Source organism: Podarcis melisellensis (genome assembly GCF_964234715.1).
Source record: "Podarcis melisellensis genome assembly, chromosome: 3".
In the NCBI taxonomy this organism is placed as follows: Eukaryota; Metazoa; Chordata; class Lepidosauria; order Squamata; family Lacertidae; genus Podarcis; species Podarcis melisellensis.
Window position 1 is genome coordinate 34,626,784 of NC_138530.1, and position 25,869 is coordinate 34,652,652.

Consider the following 25,869-nt stretch of genomic DNA (forward strand, 5'->3'; position numbering starts at 1 on the left):
ATAGGGGTCTCCTGACAATTCTCAGCACCCTTAAAAAACCACAGCTCCCATAATTCCTTGGGGGAAGCCAGGACTGTTTCAAGTGGTACCATAGTGATTTAAACATCTGGTGAGAATGTGGCCTAGATGGGCATTTGTTCCGATCGAGCAAGGCTCTTTTTACATTCTGGAACACCAGAAGCACAACTGGTGGGACCCAGCAGCCTGTTTATGAGACTTGGAGAAGAAAGGCATGCAGGACACATGAGAAGGACAGCTCTTCCGTGACATGAGCAACTGGTCAGAACTTTCTGCTGCCACCTTCAACTTTTGCGGTGTAGGTCTGGGGGCAAATGCAAATCATGGGTAGAAGGCATACCGGTAATCCCAAAGAACATGTACATTTTCCTCATTAGTACACCAAATTTGCTTTTGGTTCACAATCTGGTTGTTTCTTTGCCCAGTGAGTGTGGTGATACAATTGTTGTTCCACATCATGCTCCAGTATCTTTTGGCAACGCAGCTAACAGATGGGGTTTGAAATTCTGGTTTGCGGTGTTTAAATATTTGACTTTTGAATGATGAAAATTGTAAAATACAGATAGGTGTTGGACTTCAGGAATGTTTTGAACTTAATGGGGCTGTAACTTCTTCATGTGACATTGAATGGGAAGTGTGTAAGGGCTACATTCAAAGCACGATTAAAGCATATGGCTTCCATAAGGAATGCATTAGAACATTGCAGAAAGAGAATTTTCAGAAAACAGCGAAGTCTCTCTTCTAAATCAATTTGTAACATCCTTTTTCTCAGGTCTTTATAGAAAACATCTGCAGCACGCTAATTATGAATTAAATTAGGGCAGAATTTGGATTAACATGTATGCACCCAATATATTGGGAAAGTGGTGAGAGACTGGATAAGATAATTGACTTCATTTTTTAAAAGTCAGAACTATATGCTGTTGGTTAGAGGTGAGTATAATATGTTCTGTTCAGTACCAAAAGAAATAAAATAAGAGTTTCAGAAGTATTACTCCAAATTACATAGGAAGGATAATGATCCTACATGGTGTGTGACTTTGAAAGCATTTTTTTCCCAGTTGGTTCTCCTACATCTTAAATACACAGCAAAAGGAAATTCTTGCAAAACCATTACAGATGGAAGAAATTAAGAATGCCATTTATATAATGAAGATTGGGAAAGTGCAGGGGCCAAACGTCAGGTTCAAAGTATGATGCATATATTTCTGTTTCTCCTAAATCTTGTAAAGATCATACTCTCTGGGTAAATTATAAGCCAGTTAATTAATGTAGATGCTAAGATGCAAACAGTGAATTTGGCAAATGGAGTTGAAGCAGTGATAAGAGCAGGATGTTAGGCGGTGTATGTCAGAATCCACATACATGTCCACCATGCACATGAATCCAACCTACACCCTGAGAGGAATGGAAACGTGTCGGAACTTGTGCTCATTTAAAACCAATGCACCCAAATTCACCTTCATAGCCAGTAAAGAACACGTCACACCAAGAAGTAGGAAAGATTGGTTTATTGCTCAGATGAGAAAAAAGGGTGCTAATTTGGGTTGATTTGCATCGAGTAGAAAGCAATGTGCCTAAAACCTGCCCAGATCTGAGGGACTTGTGTGCTGTTGCACACAAGAATTTGTGGATAAGAACATAAGAAGAGCTCTGCTGGATCAGACCAAAAGCCCAGCATCCTGTTCTCTCAGTGGCCAACCAGATGACTGTGGGAAGCCCCCAAGCAGGGCCTGAGCGCAATCCCCACTTGTGAGTCTCAGCCACTGGCTCCAGCCGTGGACGCAGAACATAGCCATTGTGGCTAATGGCTATAGATAGCCTTGAATTTGTCACCACCTCATTTAATGACATTCATGTCGGTGGATTAGCTTCATTGGATGACCCTGAGTTCCGAACGCCTCCCTGCCCGCTCTATCATGTTCCCACTTACTTGTCTGTTTTCTAAACTGAAAAGCTGCAAGAGCTGTTTATTGGCTCTTCCCCCTCACACAGTGTCTCCCTTAGACACTGACCCAAAGGCCACATGCTGGGGGAAGAGGCCGCTGCTTGATGAGCTCCATTCAAGAGCGAGTAAAGGGATCCCAGCAGTTGTTTTCTCTCTCTCTCTCTCTCTCTCTCTCTCTCTCTCTCTCTCTCTCTCTCTCTCTCTCTCTCTCTTTTTTTTTTTTTTTTTTTAAAAGCAGCATTTTGTCTTGCTTTCAGAGTCCCAAGCTTGAAACTGCCATGCAGGTGTTTCTCTCTCCCCCCATCGCCTGGGCCTCTGGTGTCCACCTGGAGTTTGAGATGCCAAGCAGGAGTGAGAGCTGGGCCTTGCCCTTGAGTGACAAAATAAATGCCTTCTCATCTGGGGAATTTCAAAACAAGCCCGTGGTTTTGTGGCAAGGAGAAAAAAATATTGTAAACCTGATGACCTTTTCTCCCGATGATAGTATTCGTACTGGCATTTTTGTAAGGGGAAATCTGCTTCCGTCTCTTCAGAATCTCACCAAATTAATACTGAGGGAGGTTTTTTTAAATTTACATTGAACAGCTATAGACAGTACATGCCAACGTCAAGTTTCTTTGATTCTGTGTAATCACCTGCCTTTCCACTATATGTGTGTGTGTGTCCACTACGTAGATATATAGATATAAACACACACACAACAATTTTTAATGTGCTGTAAGCCACCCAGAGTGGCTGGGGAAACCCAGCCAGATGGGCAGGGTATAAATAATAAAATTATTATTATTATTATTATTATTATTATTATTATTATTATTATTATTAATTTATTACACTAGGGCCTCTGCCCCTGCTCTCTGTGCCCACAAACCCCTCCTTTCGCTGAGCTTGCCCAGTAAATACCAGCTTGATGATACTTTTCACAGCAGCGCTGGAACAAAGCCCGAGTTTGTTTTATACAGGCATTTCCAGGAAAATTATGTTCAGAGTTGGCTGGTTGCACGCATGGGTTGGGACAGCACTCCAACCGCTTGGCGTATTTTCCCTGGGAACCCCTTCTAGTGCTGGAAGCTCTGGGGACGAATTTAACCCACAGGCTTGGAACTCAAGTTGGGATGAGGGGGAAGAAGCCACTGTGTTCTTGCTCCAGTGCCTTTCACATAAGTTTAATTTGCAAAAATCAGTAGGTGAAACACTGCACGGTATGGTAAAAGGGATTATCATGTGCCGCTTGTACATACCCATCAAGCTGAAGAGCCAGGGATGTATTAAACTGGCAGTCCTACTTGGGTCCAGGAGCAAGCTATGTTTTGGTGAGTTTGTGGAGAGAGGCTCCATTGGGTGATCAGGAGGTGGAGCTAACTGGTAGAGCACATGTTATGTGCTAGTAGAAAGTGGTTTACTGGAAACTGCCTCGTGAGCCATAATCTGTCATCTACCCTTCCCTGCCTTTTAGAACACTGCTAAGGTTATAACTTGATATAAGTTTGAGAACTGATGGGCAAAGTTCCAAATGCTCGTTAATTTGGTTCACACTGATAATTGGTTTTGCAATGCAATATGGGATTCATACTGGGTGGTTCGCATTTCTGGCTGTCAGTGTTGTTGTTTTGGTTCGAGAAATCTTGCTTGATCAGACTTCTAATTAAAGAGACTTCTGAACGCTGAATTGCTTAAGTTTGAAGTAGAGTCTTTTGACAACTTGATGGTTTCTGGCTGTGGAGTTTTCTCTTGTGCTCAGCTCGCTTTGATCCTAATTGGGTAGGGATGTTTTGGGCGTGCCACTTCTGAAGGATCTCATTTGTACTGGAGTGTTTTGCTGAACATTACTAAACTGTTCTGTTTCATGCTGAAATGTTATGATGTCACTTTTGGAATAGGGCTGCCATTTTGTAATGGGCTCAGAATAAAACTGAAAAGGATATATATTCATTGTTTCTGTAATGCTACTTTAAGCAGAGGCAAAGTGTGGGTAGAAGACAGATGTAGGTTAACCTCTTAATAGCAGAGTTTGCGGTTTTGCTGGTCCCTTCTTGTATCTCTCGAGTTTCTTTTCTCTTTCTCATTATGGGATCAACATAACCACAAGCTCTGTATTTTATTCACACATTGCAGAATCGGTGTCCATCGTTTTTAAACACATCTCAGTTTCACTTGCAGCCCATTATGCTGTTCCAAAAGTTACTTTAGAATACTTCACAATAGTGGAACTTGCAGTTCTGTTGGTCCCAAAGAATGAAAAATACAAGATCACATTGCATTTAGGGTTCCACAGATCAAACAGACAAGTCCCCTGCTCTAGGGAAGGAACAATCTGTGCCTCGAGTATCCATGGTGTTTGTTCAGCCCTTGTTGTTTAGTCGTTTAGACGTGTCCGACTCTTCGTGACCCCATGGACCAGAACATGCCAGGCACTCCTATCTTCCACTGCCTCCCGCAGTTTGGTCAGACTCATGTTTGTGGCTTTGAGAACACTGTCCAACCATCTCGTCCTCTGTCGTCCCCTTCTCCTTGTGCCCTCCATCTTTCCCAACATCAGGGTCTTTTCCAGGGAGTCTTCTCTTCTCATGAGGTGGCCAAAGTATTGGAGCCTCAGCTTCATGATCTGTCTTTCCAGTGACCACTCAGGGCTGATTTCCTTAAGAATGGATGCGTTTGATCTTCTTGCAGTCCATGGGACTCTCAAGAGTTTCCTCCAGCACCAGAATTCAAAAGCATCAATTCTTTGGTGATCAGCCTTCTTTATGGTCCAGCTCTCACTTGCATACATCACTACTGGGAAAACCATGGCTTTAACTATACGGACCTTTGTTTGCAAGGTGATGTCTCTGTTCAGCCCTTAGGTTAAAAAAATAAAAATATTAAAACAAATGTGTTAAGAGTTTCATCATCACAATGCTAAAATAAAGACTCAATGACGGTAGTGTTGAAAAGGCATTTTAAATAGGTTTTCAGTGAATATATTAATGTGAAACCCCAGTAAAGTGTTTCCACAAATTCCTACACAGCTTTTTATTATTGCTGATTCAGTCTTACAGCATATCTAAGCCATAGATCTACAAAGGTTTGATAGTTCATCCTTTTCCCCCTGAGAACCAAACCATTTGGGATCATTTATGAGTATATTAGGATATCAAAATAGAAAAATAACTGTGAAAATGGCTAGGAACATCAGCATTTGCCCAAGTAAAATTCTCAGGGATTCTTTGGGAGAAACCAATACAGTAACCTATATGTCAGTTTTTAATACACTTTTAAAAAGTGTCGTGCCTCTGGGTGGTGGGCATTGAAGGTACAGATCAGGTGCTTTCCAGGCCCTGTGCATCACTCTTATGGGAGAAGCTGCGTTTGTGAGCCTAGTACATGTCATGCAGTTTCTGTAACAACATGGCGCCCTCAAAGTGTTGATGGACTACAACTTCATTGGCCTCGACCAGCATGGCTGATGGTCACGGATAATATGAGTTGTAACCAAGCAATTTCTGGAGAGTGCCATATTGACCCCTGCTTTATATATACACAGAGATTGCATATTTTGGGGGATTGTCTTATTTTTGACTCTTTGAAGAACCCATCTTTATTCCAATCCACCTCCAGATTATGAAAATGGAAATTGTAGCTTAATTTCTTGTAAAGACACCACTGTTGGCTGGTAATGAAGGCACCTGTCTCTGGTGGCCTGCTGTTCCATAACTCTCTGTTATGAGGTTTCTCAGAAACTCTCAAGCAAGGTTCTTAACCTTTGTGCCTCTTAAAGTTAATGGCTGGGAGAAATTCAGCAAATCCATTCTCCCCCCAACCCACCCCCATCAGATTTAGCAGTGATGCAAGTTTGTCCTGTGGAATAACTGCCTGCCATATAGTTGCTCTGAAAACAGGAACTTCCTTTAAGAGCAAAGTATTTAAGGGCTAGACTGAATGTGTAGTTTGCTATTGCAAAACTCATTAAAAAGCAGAATAAAATAGCCAATGTGCCCCCACCAAGCCCCATAAGAAAGAGGGGGAGGATTTTTTTAAAGCCTTTGTTCTGATTGGATGCCACCACCTATTAATAGGAAGAAAACCCCAATTGGTACCATGGGTCTCAGTAGTGGTTCTTAAATGTTTGTTTGAACTTCCAACTCACTTCTAGCACTCCAGCATCATTTAACACCCAAATGAATTGTGCAGCTACACTGCTTATATCTTCCATATCTGCTCGCTCTTACCCTATGATTCTGCTTCTTTTTCAGAAGATGCTGTTTAAGAAGAATTGTGGCACAAAGACGAGAATCATCAAAATTCGGGTAAGTGGCTATTGCTTGATAGTTCTCACTTTTGTCTTCTTCCTCCTGGGGTTGGGCAATGAAGTTTCCTTGCTTGTGGGATGGTAATATAGCAATGAACCTTCGTTTTGCATTTATCCTGATTTCCTTGCAGCATGCTTACACGTCTTTCACTTAACTCACACTTTTCATTATTTTAAAGTGGATTTGTTGTGCTCGGGTGATGGGGGCCATTCAATCCACTTCAGTTGTGCAAAACTAAAGTCCTGGCAGGCAGCTGAATCACTCCCACAAAACACTGGCAGGCTGGAGACATCCAAAATGTTGCGCTCTCCTCGGGTCCACTTCTGGAATAGCAGGAAACTTCATCTTCAATCTGTTGCGGTTGCCTCAGAAGAACTTTCATGGTTTTTTCTCCAGAAAGGGGTTGTGTCTAGAGTCGAGGGTGAAGACCGGGTGAGGACTGCAGGCAGAGATGGAACTTGAGCATCAGGGAGTTAATCTGTATATTCTGAACCATGTGCAGGAATCCTGAAGTTTCTGATGCATGAATCACCATTGTCAGTCTTTCCCTGTCGAACATAATTTTGTGTGAGATTGGGAGAAGGGAGCTGGGTTAAGAGCTGTGATGTATCTCTGTGGAAGAAAGAGCTTGCCTGTGCTTTCATATAATTTGGTTGCTATGTTCTACCCACATCTATTAACCCTATGGGGCCAACTACGCCGAATGCACTTCATCTAGTAGTTATGAACCATGGAGGACCGCCAACAGAGACTTCCCCCAAGTCCGAAGTGATTGGGCTGGGATATAAGAGATTAAAAAGGTAAAGGTACCCCTGCCCGTATGGGCCAGTCTTGACCGACTCTAGGGTTGCGCGCTCATCTCGCTCAAGAGGCCGGGAGCCAGCGCCGCCCGAAGACACTTCCGGGTCACGTGGCCAGCGTGACGAAGCTGCAACTGGCGAGCCAGCACCAGTGCTGCACACGGAAATACTGTTTACCTTCCCGCTATAAAGCGATACCTATTTATCTACTTGCACTTAGGGGTGCTTTCAAACTGTTAGGTGGGCAGGAGCTGGGACCGAACGACGGGAGCTCACCCCGCCCCGGGGATTCGAACCGCCGACCTTACGATCAGCAAGTCCTAGGCACTGAGGTTTTACCCGCAGCGCCACCCGTGTCCCACTATAAGGGATTAGGCAGTCTTTAAAATATTCTGGGCCCATGTTGTTAAAGTCCTTGTAAATACAAGAACCTTCAAACTGGCCCGGTAGAGTATGGGCAGCCACTGCAAGCATTTGAGCCCCAGAGCAATGTGCTGGTGATAGGCTGGCCCTATCAACACTGTAACTGCAGTATTTTGCACCAAGTGGAGCTTCCAGATGAGGTGCAAAGGTAGCCCCACATAGATCACATTGCATTGTGGTCACAAGTGCATGAATCACATGAAGTGCACAGGCTATCCCTGTCCAAGAATGGACGTAGTTGGCACCCTAGCTTTAGCTGATAAAACACACTTCTAGCTATTGAGACTAGTGACAAAGAGGCAAATAATGACTATAATTTTAAATAGAAGTGCAACACCTCTCATTGCAGGTAGGAAGAAGACTGTAACAAGGTGATCTGTGTGCCTGCTCAGTTTGTTCTGCTGACACCTGAATGGCAACTTCGATGGCCCCAGCTTTTTGCCTTTAACTCATACTTGGCTTTGACAGCCCTTCAAACGGAAGAACATGTGGCCACTCTATTACTATTATTGCCAGTTGGGAATAACATCTGAATATCCTTAGATGGTGGTTTGCATTAATCACAGCATTAGTGCTAATCATTTCATCGTTGGATGCATGCTTAATATGTAGATATGTGGTGTATACAATCAGTTACGCATTAGTTGTGCCCATTAGGAAGAACTGAAATAGATGATTATCACTTCATTCAGTAATAAGGATAATTGGTCGTTGGTAGAGTATCTGATTCACATGCAGAGAAGGCCTCACATTCAATCCCTGACATCTCTAGGCTGGGCTGGGAATGTCCCCATTCTGAAACTTTGGAGAGCTGCTGACATCCAGTGTGGACAATACTGAACTAGATGGACAAATCATCTGAACTGGTACCATGCAGCTTCCATTTCAGCCAAGCCACACTCCCCCAGCTCAACTGAAATGGGGTTTGCAGCCACTGCTGATCAGCTGATTGACAGTGCCTCCAAAGCTCTGTGCACTGATCAGCAGGTCTTAGGAAGCTCCTTTTTTAGCACTCTGCGAGTGCTGATTGACCTATTGTTGGTGCTTCGTGGGCTGTGCTTTTACCCGCAGAATCTGACATAGAACCAAGCGGGCAAAAATGGGTTACCTGATGCTAGTCTGATGTCAGGTGATTGGTAGGTGGGAGACCTTGCCCACCTGACATGCTTGGCCTTCGAGGGGTGGGGGAGATAACTGTCTGCCCCCCCCCCGACATGAACCAGTTCCTCACCCCTGTGGTAGAAGGAGGGATCTAATTCCCAAAATGGAGAGGAGGGGGTGGCAAGTGCCGGGTGGACATGTGGATGCTTGGGTGAGTTAGAGAGGGAAGTTGGGAAGCTAATACACATTTCTTCAAGGCAGTGTGGATATCTGTGTGAGAGCAGCTAAGAAGGAAAGAAGAGAATAGCTGAGGAGCAGAGAATTACTTCAAGTCCTTTTCTGAAGCACAAAAGTGTCTTAAAAAAAAATAAGTACTAGATTGGGTTGGTCATGATGGTAAGAATATTCTCTGCAGCCCCTTCCAGTTAGCTAAAACAATAATTTGTTATAGAGGTATCATTTTTGTGGCCAGCAATGCCACAGCAGAGCTGTGTTCTTGGAATGCTTCTTTCATCACATAATATCCTCCCATTGTGATAAGGGCGGGGAAGCGAGAGCTAAGATGTGAAAGTAATCTTCTCCCATGCACTTTCCCAAGAGGAAGAGCATGAATGTTTGAAATGTGCTGGGAATCGATTTGGCAATAGATTATTTCCTGCACCTGGTGATTTTTTGCTTCTTTTATCTTCTCAGTGTGTGGTACAGCCCTCCTTAAATTTTGTAAGCATTCTTCTTAGTAATTGACTCGCTTTTGAGAAAAGTTAACTTAAAATCCCATTTGCTACTTTGCGAAACATTCCCCTGATTTTGCTGAGTTCTCCCGGCAAAAGATTTCAGCTGGGTAATTTTTCATGGAGTTATAGCCGGCATGTACCTCCTGTTTATTGTGGGGGGTGGGGTGGGCATCCCTTTCACAAATGGCACCAGAAAATAATTTCTTAACTCTGCATATGGACTGAAGCACAGAAATAAGGAAGATGATTGATAGGACCTAACTCTCCAAGACAAATAAACAGGAAGTTTGCGGCTCATTTATGTAAATCTCATCTCTAAACAGCTTGTGGGCATAATCTGAAAGATCATAAAGCTGTAAAGTGGCTGATAACCACTAAGCAAACTAAAACAGTATAACTTAGTACACGATCTTTGGCAGTCTCAAAGGATCCTGAGAGGAAGTGATTATTATTTCTTTAAGAAACTTTCCAGTGCAGAATTCTAAATGGCCAACAGTTTAACAACAAAATAGCTTTTCGTCTTTTTTATCTCTTGTTTAAAAACAACAGAGGTTCTTTTTCCAGCCCCTTGTTGCAGACACCAAGAACTGCAAATTCTAATGTTGATCCCACTTGATTTTTCCAAATTGAAGCATGTGTTTCATTGTTCTTTTTTTCCTGTAAAAAATAAAGTCCTTCCACACAGCAAAATATTACTCTGGTTTCGTGATCCCTTTGATCATACATATCTGATAGGTAAGCTTTTTTGCTACTTTACCAACTCTTCTGGTGTGGTGCTATCTTCACAGAAATCAATCATATGCTTTATGTTTTAGATGTTTCACATAACACTCTATTCAGCACCTTTCTACCTCTTGACATTCTAACCAAATATATATATGTCTCCTTCCCCACCCCATACCCTTCCCAAAAAATTAGTGAGACTTCTTCTGCGTGCAAAAGGGTATAGTACCATCTATGTAACATTTTCATAGTATTCTTTTATCCAGAATGTATGCCAGTACAAATTCATTGACTTCACTACCCATATGTGGGAGAAAAAATAGTGTAGCAAGATGGGAATTCTAGCCTTGTGCAGGAGGAAGGGAGAACAGGTGATGCCATTTTGAGTAATCCATAAAATTCCAGGTTTAAGTTGAAATAGCAAAGTTATTGGAAATGACCAAATGGATAAGGCAAGCGATGAGGTGGCTTGAAAGCAAGAACAAGAAGGATGCAAAATAGAAAGAGAAGCACCATCTCCCTGATGGATTTCCTGATAATGAGCCCAATCTCTGGTGAGAGTTGATGTAGATTATTGCAACTCATTTCATCTTCTCGGGATCCTGCTTTGTAGACCTGCACTCACTTTCAAGCTCTTCATTCTCACAGAATAGCAATCTGTTTCCGGCAGTTCCATGGGTTGCCTTTGCAAATGATAGTTCTTCAGCACCAGCTCTTAAGTTCTTTCTGTTCGGAATAGAGAGCAACTTTAACTAAGCATGGAATCCTTAGTCCTCCAAACAAGCCAACTGGCTAAGTTAGATACAAGGCAGAAACTTCATGTACAAGAGCTGAAATGCTCTTGCTAACAGAGACATCAGTATTGGATAATGCTCCATGGAAGGGGCAAATATTTGGGTGTCCTTCTTTGCTCTTCCGAGTTTGAAGCTTATTTCTCTAGCAAGGTAGTAATTAGACTTTGATCATTTCATTACGTGGGTGGAGGGTGGGAGTTGAATCTTGCCTTTTATTTTAATTTTGGCATTATCTGCCAGCCCAGAGGCCTTTTGAAATTTGTCCCATTTGGGGCCTTGTTGACAATTAAATTAAATGTAGGAACAGAGTAAAAATGTTAAGGTCATGCTGCTGTAGGAGTAGAAACAGGAGATGTACGGTAGGTCAAATCAATGGCTCTCATTCATATATATGATTTTTTTTGGCCCCCCCCCCCCAACACTGGCTTGCAGGCAGGTTACAGTTTTCCACACCATAGTCTGTCAACAGATCTCTTATATTTGCTTTTCTTTCTGATGAGTGTGGGAACCTGGATCTCCTTTTCATTAATTCTTCTGCTGTACATTGTGCCCCTGATTCTCATCCTTGGCCTCTGCCAGGGAAGTGATTTATCCAGAGGCAAGGGCCTAGTGTCGGCATGTGTAGTCCCTGTGCCAACAGCCTTGGTTAGAAAAAGATGATAAAGATGCACTTTGTTCTTTTCAGTTTTGATTCTTTCTACATGCATAATATTGCCTGTGTTGGGTTTGTTAGCTGTGAGCAACTGCAGTGCCTGGAGCCTAATGCAAATTGCAGGGTGTATACAGGGTGCTTGCATATATTCTCTCCCACCCACCCTCCTGCACATTTACTCCATAAGGCAGCCATTCATTCTGTGTATTGCAGATCCCGAGGCTAGCATCTGATTTGCATTAGACATAAAGGCTATAAAGTCTTACAAGCACATGTACCAGCAGTACCCGTTCAAAGCGACATGTGCCTGTGTTGGCAGAGTACTGGTGTTCCAAAGATGCCATAGCTTAGTGGCAGAGGGCACATGCTGATGGTCTGTATTTCAGCTCTCCAGGATCTTTTCCAGCCCCAACTGGAGATTAAGGGAGACGAACTACTGATCAAGGTCATTCTGCTGACTGGCAGCAGATCGCCAGCATTTCAACAGAAGTATTTCCCAGCCCTGCTTGGAGGTTCTGGAGATGGAAATGGGGACGATTTGCATGTGTTCTGCCACCGAGCGACAATTCTTCCATTGCTGCCACTCCCTACAGATGGTTCAGAGCCAGATGGCTTGACTTGTTGTAAGGCAGCTTCCTATGTTCCTGTGCTCTATATCCAAGGCAGCTCCATCTGGTACACCGGCTGAGACCCTACCTGCCTGTGCATTATCTCGCCAGGGTCGTACATGCCTTGGTTATCTCCTGCTTGGACTACTGCAATGCACTCTGTGTGGATCTACATCTGAAGGTGGCTTGGAAACTACAACTAACCCAGAATGTGGCAACTAGATTGGTGACTGGGAGTGGCTGCTGGGACCATTAACACGCGTCTTAAAAGAGTTACATTGGCTCCCAGAACAATTCAAAGTGTTGGTGCTGACCTTTAAAACTCTAAATGGCTTCGGCCCTGTATACCTGAAGGGGTGTCTCCAGCCCAAGGGACTGAGATCCAGCTCCAAGGTCCTTCTGGTGGTTCCCTCATTGCAAGAGGTGAGGTTACAGGGAACCAGGCACAGGGCCTTCTCGGTAGTGGCACCCGCCCTGTGGAATTCCCTCCCAGCAGATGTCAAAGAGATAAACAACTATGTGATTTTTAAAAGCCATCTGAAGGCTATTCAAGCCTTTTGAAGCCATCAGGGAATTTTTTTAAGTGTTTGATGTTGTATTGCGTTTTTACTAAAAAAAAATTGTTGGGAGAAAGGAAGACAGAGAGAAAGACTGCAGCCCCAGTTGCATATGCAGCAAGTCTTTGAAGGGGAATTGATCAATTAAAAGCACAATAAGCTTAGGAACAAGGGACACGGGTGGCGCTGTGGGTTAAACCACAGAGCCTAGGGCTTGCCGATCAGAAGGTCGGCGGTTCGAATCCCCGCGATGGAGTGAGCTCCCGTTGCTCGGTCCCAGCTCCTGCCAACCTAGCAGTTCGAAAGCACATCAAAGTGCAAGTAGATAAATAGGTACCGCTCCGGCGGGAAGGTAAATGGCGTTTCCGTGCACTGCTCTGGTTCGCCAGAAGCAGCTTAGTCATGCTGGCCACATGACCCGGAAGCTGTATACCGGCTCCCTCGGTCAATAAAGCGAGATGAGCACCATAACCCCAGAGTCGGTCACGACTGGACCTAATGGTTTGGGGTCCCTTTACCTTTTTAAGCTTAGGAACATTGAGTGGTGCTTTATGCTATTGGTCCATCTACCTCAGTACTGTCTCCTATGACTGGCAGTGGCTTTCCGAGCTTTCAGGCAGGCGTCTCTCCCAGTAACTTGAAGATGGGTCTTCTGCACACAAAGCTTATGCCCTGCCACTGAGCTATGGCTCTTCCATATTGTTGTGCGTTCTACACAGTGCGGCAGTACCAAGAGCTTGCTTTTTGAGAGCTCTATAAAGACTGGCCAGATGGAGAGACAAAATAAGCAAGGTCAGTGCTGTAGGGATGGTGTAGCCTATTTTCAGGAGCAATGTCCCCATTCCCCAAGTGAGGAAAAATCAGAAAGTGGATAGGCCACAGCCCTTCCGATTTCCATGCAAGTCAATGCATGAAAAATGGTTTATCAACAACCAGAGTAATTCATGACTAAATTACTTTTTAGAACGGTGTTCTTCACCTATACTGCTATGCTCTGTAGATAAGTAAACAGTTTTTATTGCATGTAAGCCTTCAAATGCTCAGCACATGGGGTTTATTTAGCTGAAACATGTAAAAAATGGTCTTTTGGAAAGCTTCTTTTACATCCTAGGACAGTGGAAGTGCTTTATTAATGCAAGCACCTTGCCAAAAAAAAGAGGGCATTAGGGGTTGAAATGAGACTATCATGAGTTGGCGTCAGTGAGAAGCCAGATCTGGCTAATTTCCTACTATGCCTGGTTATGTGCAACTGAGCATAATGCTTCTCTTTGAAGAGCTTTTCAAAGAAGCTTGAACATTGTCTAGTTGCCCCTTTGTACAGTTGCCAGTGGCCACCTGACAACTTTGTAAACACACTTGTGCTTCTCTCTCCCCCACCCCCTTATAGCGAGGACACTGGTATGTTTACTTGACCTTTTCAGATGGCGCCACCCCCTAGCAACATTGCAGAAATACAAAGGGGGAGTTGAGCAGCAATTTGTTCTCTGCTTATGGCATTGGCTTCAACAATTTTCTAAAGGTGGCAACAGGAGGAAAAAAACACTGGGGTGTCAAACCCGAGAACAGAAAGACCTTGGGATGCTAAACTCTAGGATGAGCCAGAAGAGTTGGGTTGTAGCTTAAATATGTGTGCCAATGTTTAGAAAGTGTTCAGATAAGGAATAAGTTGAAGAGCCACGATATCAGCAGGTACGCAGATTGCCCACAGGAAAGGGAAGCAAAGCACTCTGTGGAACATTGAACAAGTCCAGCTGTGCAGTTAAGGGTGGAATAACTTTCGGCTTACTAGACCTACTTTATACCTTCCCATTCCTCAGGCAAGCTCAGGGTGGAAGTTAAAACAAATAACATTCTAAAGGAACATTAACGACAGTCCAGTAAAAGTAGTCATAAGATGCTAAAACAGCTATGGCAGAAGTTGTGTTGAGTACCAGTCAATGGATTGGGGGTTTCAGATACAGAAAAGTACTTAAAACGTAATTGCCTTGGCAGCATTTTCTCAATTTGTACAGTATTGGATTTTTGTTAATTTTTTGACTAGCTGATTATTATTATTAAAAAAGATCAACTGAAGTGTCTCTGAAGTCAGCAGTCTATTTATTTTGATTTTTTTAGTACTTATAAAAACTACACCATCTTAAGAAGATTCCTTCTTGCATTTGCGAGGATCGTCTCATCTCAGATTGTGCTTGCCACTACACATGTGTGCATCATCTGACAGCAATGCTTTCTTTCAGACTATTTCCTCATGCACATAAGTTTCAGTAAATTGAATCTGCTTAAAATTAACTGATCTGAAATGGGTCGATTATAAATGGACAAGTACGTACATCAAGAGTAGTCATCACTTGTCAGCGCTCCCAGAACTGAAGGTGATAAGGCTTACAAAAGTCACAGCATAAAAGCTCCCTCCTAATGACTCCCATTTATGCCATTTCCTGCAGGCTTTCATCTCATCCAGTTCTAGCTGCCTCACCTCAAAGAGGATAGTATAGAATTGGAAAAGGTTCAGAAAAGGGCAACCAAGATGTTCGAGGAGGTGGAATGACTCCCCTGTGTAGAAAGGTGCCAGCATTTGGGACTTTTTAGAATAGAGAAAAACCAAGTAAGAGGTGACATGATAGCAGATTATAAAATTAAGCATGGCCTGGAGAAAATGGGAGAGAGAGAAGTCTCCCGCCTCATAACACTAGAATTTGTGGACGTTCAAAGAAGCTGATGGTTGGAAGATTCGGGACAGTTAAAAGAAAATACTTTTTCACGGAGCGTATCTTTAAACAATGGAACCCCCGGTAGGCAGTGATTGCCACCAACCTAGATGGCTTTAACAGAGGATTAGACAAATTCACAGAGGAGAAGGGCTATCAGTGGCTACTAGCCATCATGGCTACTGTCGTAGTCCCGTTTCTGAGTAAGCAGGGGCTAGGAGTCTCTGAGGAACACTGGCCTGAGAGCAGAATCCACATCCGAAATCAAGTCCATTCTGAGGGTTGGGCAGGCAGCAATCAGCATAGTCAGACAATCCAGAGGTCAGGGAATCCAGATGATCACAGAGCCAAGGGTCCAATGGGAGAGCAGGATGCAGCAAGGTAGGGCCAGCAACCACAGGCATTGTTTTGAGCATTGATGACTGCTGAGAGTTCTGTTTAAGAAGGCCAGAGCCAGCTGGTTGTCATCAGTGCCTTCTCTGTGTCCTTGAAGGCTGATCAGCTGTAGGTGGTATCAGTTTGCCTTCTCCAGGCTTCTGTTCAGCAGGCAAAGCTGACCCATGGCAGCAGTAATGTTCCTGAATACCAGCTGCTGGAAGACACAGGAGAGGAATGTGCAGTTCTGCTTGAATCCTGCTTTCAGGTTTCCCACAGGCGTCTGGTTGGCCAATGTGAGAACAGGATGCTGGACTAGATGGGCCATTGGTCCGATCCAGCAGGCTTTTCTTGCATACTTATATTGCACATCCAGGACAAACCTGCTGAGCTGATGCTCAGAGTGTTCAAGTTTTACCTTATCTCGTTCATAGGGAGCCCATGTGGCCCTACAGATGTTGCTGGACATGCCAGCCATGGGCAGATGGGAATTCAGAGCCCACAACAGGGTTTCCCAAACTTGAGTTGACAGCTGTTTTTGGACTACAGTTCCCATCATCCCTGACCACTAGCTAGGGATGATGGGAGCTGTACTCCAAAAGCAGCTGGAGACCTAAGTTCGGGAAACCCTGGTCTTCAATATCAGAATGAGCACAGGTTCCTTATCCCTGCCATACCGTGTTTTTCTGCTGTTTCACCAATAGTTTCACTGTTCTGTTTTATTTTATTTTTTACTATTTAAGCTAGCCAGTTATTTGAAGGCACCTGCTTCAGTTTTGAAAAATTAATTAAGAGGAAACTTTGTTTATCAGTGATTAGTGCAGAGGTGCAAATGACAGAAAGAAGCAACAAAGAGCCTGTAAAGGAATTTGACTTTTGTTTCAATAAGGAGCTGAGATTCTCTGTATTCCAGTCTAAGAAAACCTTGGCATGGCCACATAATGACACCCAACGCTTTAGATTCTACAGAAGATATTCTGGACCAGCAATGACTGTTGTTGACATTGTCATTAAAAGAAAGGGAACTGGTTCAATCTTTGTGGAAATTTCAAAAATGCTTTGAGTATTGCTTCACTAATACCCTCAATGTGATGAAGAAATGTTAAGAGTTGTATGTGCAACTGATCCGTTCTCTACGGCTGCAGTCTTGCATAGACTTAATGTGGGCCACAATCTTATTCATTCGTGTTACCTTGGAAATAAGTCCTGAGTTAAATGGGACTTTCACATAAGACAATGCCCACTTGATAATGACCAACTTGTGGTTTTGATTTTAATAGTCACAGTGAGAATAGTATTTGCAAGACATTGGGGGAAAGGCAGCTAAACCCTCTAAAAACTGAATGGGCTACCAAAGGTCTGGGAGGTACTACAAGCAGTGGACTTGACAGCATACAAAACTTTCCAAATGTGGTTGTGAAAGGCTGAATGCCAAAATGGAACACTTTGTACAGAGACGCCTTAATAGGAAAGAACTTGAGCAGGGAGAAAATTGGCATTGTTTTACTTTCTTTTTGAACTTTAAAAGTAGTATGTATATGTAAATAAACAGCTGTTAGTTTTGTACGGCATTGCTTTGAAATACTGGCTTTCTAAAAAAAAATAAACTGGTTGTTGCTTAGACTTTGTGGTCCTTCACAGTTTGGCATTCCTAGCTCCTTGTTCCCTTCTGCATCTAGCACAAATCCCTGCTTCTTACATTTAAAACCTATAGTCTTGCTCCTTGTTTTCATTTTTATATCCCTGCTAATTACCGTATTTTTCGCCCTATAGGGCGCACTGGCCCATAGGACGCACCTCCTTTTTTGGGGGGGGGGGGAATGAATTAAAAAAAATTATTTCCCCCAGCCCCCAGAACAGGCTGCTATCCGCAAGCCTTGCGAGTCCGACGGCAACTCCCTCCGGAAGGCGTCCGGTGATTCGGGCTGCAGGCTGCTGCCTGCAAACCTTGCAAGCCTGCGGGAACTCCTGCCGGGCGCGCAAGGCTTGCGGATAGCTTCCTGGAGAGCAAGAGGGGTCGGTGCACACCGACCCCTCTCGCTCTCCAGGCTTCAGTGAAAGCCTGCATTCGCCCCATAGGACGCACACACATTTCCCCTTCATTTTTGGAGGGGAAAAAGTGCGTCCTATAGGGCAAAAAATACGGTACATTCATTCTTCCAACTCATTTCATTAATAATAATTTTATTGTACCTGTTGCAAGTGCTGCAGCATGCGTCATTTGGTTTGTAATTTAAGAATTAATTCTACTAGTGTTAAAGTTTTGCTAGCCTAGGGGGTGACAGGTGGATGTGTTGCTTAGCAACCAGAGTGGGATGCTGCTTGCTGAGGTAGCACATGCCCTCGTTGGCTGTGTGGTTCTGAGGGAGTCTTTCCTCTGTACATTTGATTGAATGCCTATCTGCTATATACAAGGCCTAAAGTAAGAAAGGCAAAACCTCCCTGTTCCTCAAATTATATACCGCTCAGTATAGTGTTTATCATGATTTCTTTTCTCTGTGGACTCTGTCTGTGTTATGCAAGTGGTTTTGCTAACAGTACCTTCAGCGTGTATGGCACTTTGCAGTATGAGAGGACAGGTCTCTGTTCAGAGGGCTTGCACTGTAATCACAAAAAATATAAAATAGGAAGGGAAAGGAAGAGTAAGCTGGAGAAGAATAATGTCAGTAATGTCAGTAATGTCAGTAATGAGGGCTAGGAGAGCTAGGATGTTATGCTACCCAAATGATTCCACTTATTCTTCTTCATTGGTCACTGAGCCTAGAATTTCTTTCTAAAACACTTGCCTGGGGCCACAGCCCATCTCTTCAAAACCACACACCACAATGCCTGTTTGTGTACTTGGTTGTGGCTGTAGTTGACAGACAGAAATGCAGGGTTGCACCCCCGTCTGGGAGTGGGGGTGGTAGCAAAGTAAAACACAAACCGGGAGAGCATGCTAGTTCCTTACAAAACAACACAAAACGGAGTAAAATAGTGCCTGTGCATTTTGCTATATATGTCAGGGTCTACAAATGATTGAAACCTACTCTTAAAAATAAATAAATTGAAAGCTAAGAATTTATGGATTCCTGGCTCGCGTAGGTTCTCTCCATTTTCATCTTATTATGGCCTGTTTGGGATACCCTTTGAAATCCTCTGGGGATTGTGGTGTGTTAAAACAGGTGGCCATGTTTTGAAGACTGGAGAGACCTGGTAACCTTCAACATGATGCCCTTGGTGAAGTGATAAATGGCAAAATAAATAAATAAATAAATAAATAAATAAATAAATAAATAAATAAATAGTTCAAACTGTAGAGGCCTGATAAGTGGCTATCATCGCAGGCCAACTTCTGCTGAAGCCTCTCCTTTGCTTTTGCCATCCCTTTTTACCACAGTATGTATTTTATTTTATTTTATTTTATTGCCAAATTAGATTTCCTGCTGTGAAGACTTGTTTCCCATTATCGGGACCCCATGAGAGCTTCCAGACCTTATTCTGCCTTGCGCCTTGGAGTTTTGCGTAGTTAACAAGTGTCATCCTTCCCTCGCCTGTCAGCTACATTGTCTACCTGCAACTTAACCACATACTAACAAAAAAAGCACAAAAATCCCCACATCCAGCTGCTGCATGTTCACTGATCCTGATTGGTTGGCATTTTAAAATGGAGGGCAGTGCCAGCCTCTTTGTCCATTTCCATCTCTCTCTCTCTCTCTCTCTCTCTCTCTGTACTGGCAGGCAGCTTCATTGCTCAGAAGAGGGACAAATCTGTCTGATTAATTCTGCCCCTTTAGCTCTGAATAAAGGTTGCTATGTTACCCTCCCACTCTGAGGCCTGCCAGTGCATACAACCATCCATAATGCCACAGCAGGCAGCTGGTGAGTGCTCTTGAAATGTGCCTCTCCTGCTGTGTTCTTGCCGTTCGCCAAGGTTACAGGGTGTGTGCATGGGGGTGTTGGGCATGACTTTGGGGGGGCAGAGCTATGGATAGTCAGACATTGCAGCACTAGGATTTTCCTTCATAAAAATGCCAGCTTGGGAGGATCTCACTCAAAGCGGGTTTCATATCGGAATTCTTATAATGAAAAGCTGCTGCTTGACCATGCTCAGTCGTGGACAAGAGCAGGGCGGATGCCCACTGCCACCCTCGCTGATATCGCTAGCAGGGACCTGTGAGCCCCCAGATAATCTCTCACCATTGGCTGTGCTAGCTGGGGCTGCCAGGAGAATGGGTGATACTGCTTTGGAATGCAGAATGGGATGATTATGATTAAAAAAGATAAGCTGTAAATTAATAGCAGAACAAAAGAAGACCTGTCACAAGTGAAAAGACAATAGGGAAGTAGCTGAGCCCAAATCGTTCTCTTTGTAGTGCTAGATTTTTGCTTGCAGGGAGGTTTCTACGTGTAGGGGCGCTCCAAAAATTGCACCCTACTCCATGCTACGTGAAGTGCTCTATTCATTTAACCATCTCCTTCTGCTGTATGTGCAAACCTATAGTGATTCTAAAGCTGGAGGAAGATTTCCATGCGTCCAGCAACTTACAGGTCAAATTCCCCTGTCAATCAGGATTCAAAGACATTTACAGCGGTACCTCGGGTTACATACGCTTCAGGTTACAGACTCTGCTAACCCAGAAATAGTGCTTCAGGTTAAGAACTTTGCTTCAGGATGAGAACAGAAATCGTGCTCCGGCGGCGCGGCGACAGCAGGAGGCCCCATTAGCTAAAGTGGTGCTTCAGGTTAAGAACAGTTTCAGGTTAAGTACGGACCTCCAGAACGAATTAAGTACTTAACCCGAGGTACCACTGTACTACTATGCTTTCAAGTCAGCTAATTTTTTGCAGTCTCTGATAAATCAGGTTTAGTGTAGTTGTAGATTCATGTTTGGTTGCCAATACTGGAAGCAAACATGAGATGTGATTCACTGGGCCGAGGGCTCCAGACGCCAGACTCAGCTACATTAGTCAAAAAACCAGAATTTTGAATGTGTTATAAACATACAACAGCAGATGGCGCTGTAGAGCACAAAACGTTTCTATGCAATTTTGCATAGTGTTTTTTTTCCCCTTTCGTTGTAACAATTTAATTTATGACTGATTTCTAGCATTTCCCCCCTGTGTTTAGATCTATCCACCCACCCACTGGCTATTGTGTCAGTGAATGCTAGGATAACCTTTTGTCGGACTGAATGATGATAGCTGGAGTTATCATTTGAATTTGGTGTTTGGTCAGAGCTTTTTCAGAGCAGCTGAAGCAAGGCATTCTGCATATAGAGCTTGTTGGACCACAAGACCTTGTTGGACTACAGTTCCCATGACTATTGTCCCTAGTAGGCTGAGGCTGATGGGAGTTGGAGTCCCACATTTGAAGGGCCTCAGCTTCCCTATCCCTGATTGGGTGTTTGGTAGTGTTTAATCATCAGTGATCTTTGCCAATTGAATTCTACAGGTGAAAAAGTCCATTGTGGCTGTGCAATCTTCAGTCATAGCTCTCTGACGATGCTAACCTCAGAGGCCTAAACGTTGGTTAGATGGACCAAGAAGTGTGCAGAGTCACATTCAGTATTATTCCATTACTGCCCTCCCGGTACAGAAATGGGAACATCTTGAATTGGAAATATTTTGGATTGCAAAGCCAGTACTGCTGATTTAAATTCATGGCACCTGTTCAGAGAAGTTTCCTGACGCTTTCACTGTTTAACCTCAGAGGCACCTGGGGTCAGACCTCCTCAAAGTTCAGAGATATTAATAATTTTAACTACTGGCTGCTGTCACAGTAGAGAAGAATTCAAAAGGCTGGTCACTTTAATCTCTTTCTGAGTCCACATAACTGCAAAAGAGGAAAAACGTTTATTGTTTTTTCAAGCATTGCAGAACTACCTGTCCAACTGGAACTTAGAATAACAGCACCTTTATATGTATGGGCAGATGAATCACATAGAACCTGGGGTAACTTATGCAATGGATTTCAGATAGTGTCGGACTCCAGCTACCATCCGCCAATGATGTTTGGCAACATCACATTGGTTATGCCTGGTGGGGAGAGAAATGTTCATTACAACCTTCTATATCTAAGGTTGGTCAGCCTGTCCCATCAGACTGGGTTATTATACAGCTTCCCAAATTTTAATTATAGTTGATTATTTGCAAATGTTTGTACAGCCATAGTAGAGATGACTGGTACAAGAGGAACACACTCCCACTGGATGTTATTGAATGCTGTAGTACAGGATGAAGGAAATACCGGTACTTACAACGTCTTTCAGCCATCTTGCGATTACCAGTTTTCGGTGGCTGCAGCTGGTAACTAAAGTGGGGCCCTCCAATTTTTTAGTTTTTTACTGCAACTCCCATCAGCCCAAGCCATCATAGCTAAAGGACAGGAATGATGGGAATTGTAGTTCATAACATTTGAAGGGTGCCATGTTAGCTACCCCTGTGCTACAGAGAAATAGACTAATTCCTAGACTCTGTTTAATAGTTCCCACTGGATTGCATTGATTTAAAACTTAGACTGAGTTTTAGTTAACAGGGAAATGGGGAGGAAATGCAGCACATCTTTGACTCTTAGAGCAAGAACAGGTTATTTCCACCCCCACAAGTTCTAACAGAGACAAACAGAGACTGTTACTGTTTAATCAATATATTCAATTTATTTGTTTCGTTGTACATATTTTTTAAAAATACCCAAGTGGTGCACAAAAAGAGAAAGTGAGTCATAGTGTAAATCATAAAACAAAGCCAATAAGTATTAAAAGCTGCAGAAATAAAATGGGCCAAGTTGGGAAGACTTGAGGGGAGGGACAAAAAGTTTTCAACAAACAAAAATTTTACGATGTTGGGGCTGACTTCTCTTGTGGTGACCAGAATTCCAGAGACCTATGCCGCAACACTAAAAGCATGTGTGCTCAAGTCACTGTGTGCTTTACTGCAATTGCGCCACCTTCTGGTGCAGTTTCACACACAACCCCCTTTACTTCAGATTTAATATCCACTGAAAAAGTCTTAATCTGCAGCTATAAACTCCAAGGATTTACTCCCTTGAATCTGTACATTATCTTTACATGCACCATCTTGAAGGTGACAGATTTCAGAGACCACTTGGATGAGGATCGGTGAAGAAAAATACAGCAAAATGCCTCAACTATCCACACAGACCTGCAGGAAACGCTTTAGAAATTGTTTTAATTGTTATACAAACCTCATTATGTTACATAGAATTCACAAACAGCATAACCTGAAAATGCTGCATAGTGTGTGGACTTACTTACGGGCCCTTTTTCATACCTAGTGTGAGTGCTCAACAGCATGAGATTATTGGGATTTCAGATTTTATATAAATGTGGTAAAGATCCAAAGTTTACTCATTGCATCTCATTGAGCAGGATAATTTTCTGAACTCTGGCAAGGACCCTCTTCTCGGCTTGTTTCACGCACCAAAATATGTGGGAAGAAATGAAAATACCATTAACCAGGTTGCTGAAGATACATTGAGAAAGTACATGTTTGTCCTTTCCCCTCTTTGATATGGGGAGCATGGAAGATAGAAAGATGGTTGCTTTGCCCAACTTCACATATCAACTCTGTCCTGGCAATTTGTTTTATGCATTATCAAAAAGGAATGGATAAAATAGCTATATTGGATCTATAGGTGATGCTGCAGCAGGAGTAGCTAATGTGGTGCCTTCCTGTTGTTATGGACTACAATTCCCATCATCCCTGGCCATTGGCCATGCTGTCTGGAGCTAATGGGAGTTGTAGTCTAAACTTTCTGCCACCCCTGAGCTAGAGAAGACATCAAAACCATATAAATGCATGGCTTTGGGCTAAACCCCTGTTTTATCAAAATTGGTGTTGAAAAAAAACCCCCTTTTTTCAAAATTGGTGTATTGTTCATCAATGTATAGGTAAGTATACCTAGACATTGCTTCTTACATATATTTTTACTCATCCCTATAGATGTTACCTATTTGATATTGCTTATTAATGTAGTCTGTACAAGTGAAAAAATAAAATATGATATGGGTCTCATGTAATGTAAGTCATTTTCAAAATGGACCAGCTGAAGTAATTTGAGTCCCCTTGGTCTACTCTGAGAATGACTCACATTGGATATTGACCAATATTCTTTCCTTAAAAGGTCTCCCCAAAAGTGTATGCAACAAAATCTGGACTCATAACTCTTAACTCAATGCCCATGCAGAAATCTGTATGTTTAGATCAGTGAGGCAGAATACAGCAGTGCTGTCAGAAGGCTGAATCTTTGTCTTCCATTGAACCAAGGGCCTCTCCCGTTTCCTATGTTAAGAACCAGGGAATGAACCAGATAATCTAATGGACCCTTTCCCCTGCTGACAAAGGGATTTGACCCTACTGGCAGGGTCAGCAACAGAGAAGACCTTTCTGTCTGTGACCTTTTCACTGTTTGATTGTAAGTCAGAATCCATTAGGGAAGATGCATGGATCAAAGACTGGGGTTCCGGATACAGTGACCACCTCTTGACAGACATGGCCATGAAGTGTCAGAGGTCACTTTGGGATAAAAGACCTGCTAGTTGGTGCTACGGAAAAGGAAAGGAAAATCCCAATGCCGTCTCTTCAAGTTGGTTGAGTAAACGCTAGCATTTAGGAACACTGGTGTGTGGAAGGGAGAGAGGGAAGCAAGCAAGCAAGCAGGAAAAGAAACAGCAGGGTGTCTGGAGTCAACATCACGGCACCAACATTATGGGATAGATGTTTCCACTTGCCTTCCCCCCCCCCCATCTTGGAATCCTTATAAGAATCTGTTGCAGAAGAGTGGCTGTGAGCAACATCATGGGAAATGTGTTTCTAGGACCAAGGTGAAACTCAAGCGCTCTTGCTATTTTTGCTGTTGCCAGGAAAGGTGATGATATTGCATTTATAGTACAGTGGTACCTCGAGTTACATACACTTAAGGTTACAGACTCTGCTAACCCAGAAATAGTGCTTCAGGTTAAGAACTTTGCTTCAGGATGAGAACAGAAATCGTGCTCCGGCGGCGTGGCAGCAGTAGGAGGCCCCATTAGCTAAAGTGGTGCTTCAGGTTAATAACAGTTTCAGGTTAAGTACGGACCTCCGGAACGAATTAAGTACTTAACCAGAGGTACCACTGTACTGAAATGTTGTTTTCTGTATGCTGCTGTATTTGCTTTTATGTTGTTGTTTTATCACGTTATTATGGAATCGTTCCTGTGACTGATTTGAAGGTGTATTTCTTTTTTTCTTCATTGTAAGCTGCTCTAAGCACGATCCTTTTTGTGGAAAGGCAGCATACAATTAAGATGAGGATGAAGCTGTGCCTTGCTGTATCCCCTGCACAGCCCTATGTGTTGTCTCCACTTCCCTTTTCATTTATTTATTTTCCAATTTCCATTTTAAAATATGTATAACCCACCTTTTCTTGGCAGAGCTCATGCCAGCTAATGGCAACACATTTATTTATTTATTTGGTTATTTAGTTTCGTAAGATTTCTTGCCCGCCTTTCACCACAAAAATAAAATATGCAGTTATAAAACAAACGAAACAGTTACAACCAAAACACTAGTGCAGTAACCAGCGCTGCTTCTCTAGAAAAAGAGGTGCCGGAACTCACCATGAACAAGGCTCCCTTGTTCTCTTAGGATGGAGGTAATGGAACTGAGTTCTGGTAAGTTCTGGCTGGGGAAAAAAGCCTTGGTAGAAACAATGGAAAACAATGACTTATATTGAAAACAGTACAAACATTTAAGACCCACTCCACATATAAGAACAGTTTAAAATAATTTCAGTACAGATGCAGACTGGGATGAAGATCTCCACTTAAAAGGCTTGTTGGAAGAAGAAGGTCTCTGGTAGGCTCTTAAAAAACAGTGAAGATTATGCCTAGATGATATGTGGCAGAAGGGAATCGAAGGAGGGTTGATGCCTTCTTGGTGGTGGCATTCAGCTATGGAACTCCTTGCAACAGGAAATACAGCTAAACCCCTGTCTATGCCTATAGAAATTTTGCTTAAAGCACATTTTTATATAGATGTATTTTTCAGTGGTGCTGCCTGAGTATCAGCCAGTTTTATGGCTGGTGTTCAGCACTTCCCTGCTTTTTCATTTTTACTCTTTTATGATTGCTGCTTCACTGGTTTTCTTTTGTATTATG

General features: G+C 43.1%; 1 protein-coding gene across 5 annotated transcripts in view; it reads left to right on the top strand.

Annotated features, from left to right (window-relative positions):
- The window catches only part of LOC309365841 (uncharacterized protein), a 62,676-nt gene that overhangs the window by 33,874 nt on the left and 2,933 nt on the right, over window positions 1-25,869 (top strand). For 4 of the 5 annotated variants that reach the window (XM_081904369.1, XM_081904370.1, XM_081904367.1 and 1 more), the window contains one exon: window positions 6,199-6,252. In XM_081904369.1, coding sequence (XP_081760495.1) covers window positions 6,199-6,252 — 54 coding nt within the window. The remainder of the gene's footprint in view (window positions 1-6,198; window positions 6,253-25,869) is intronic. The other variant, XM_081904368.1, reaches the window with a different exon arrangement.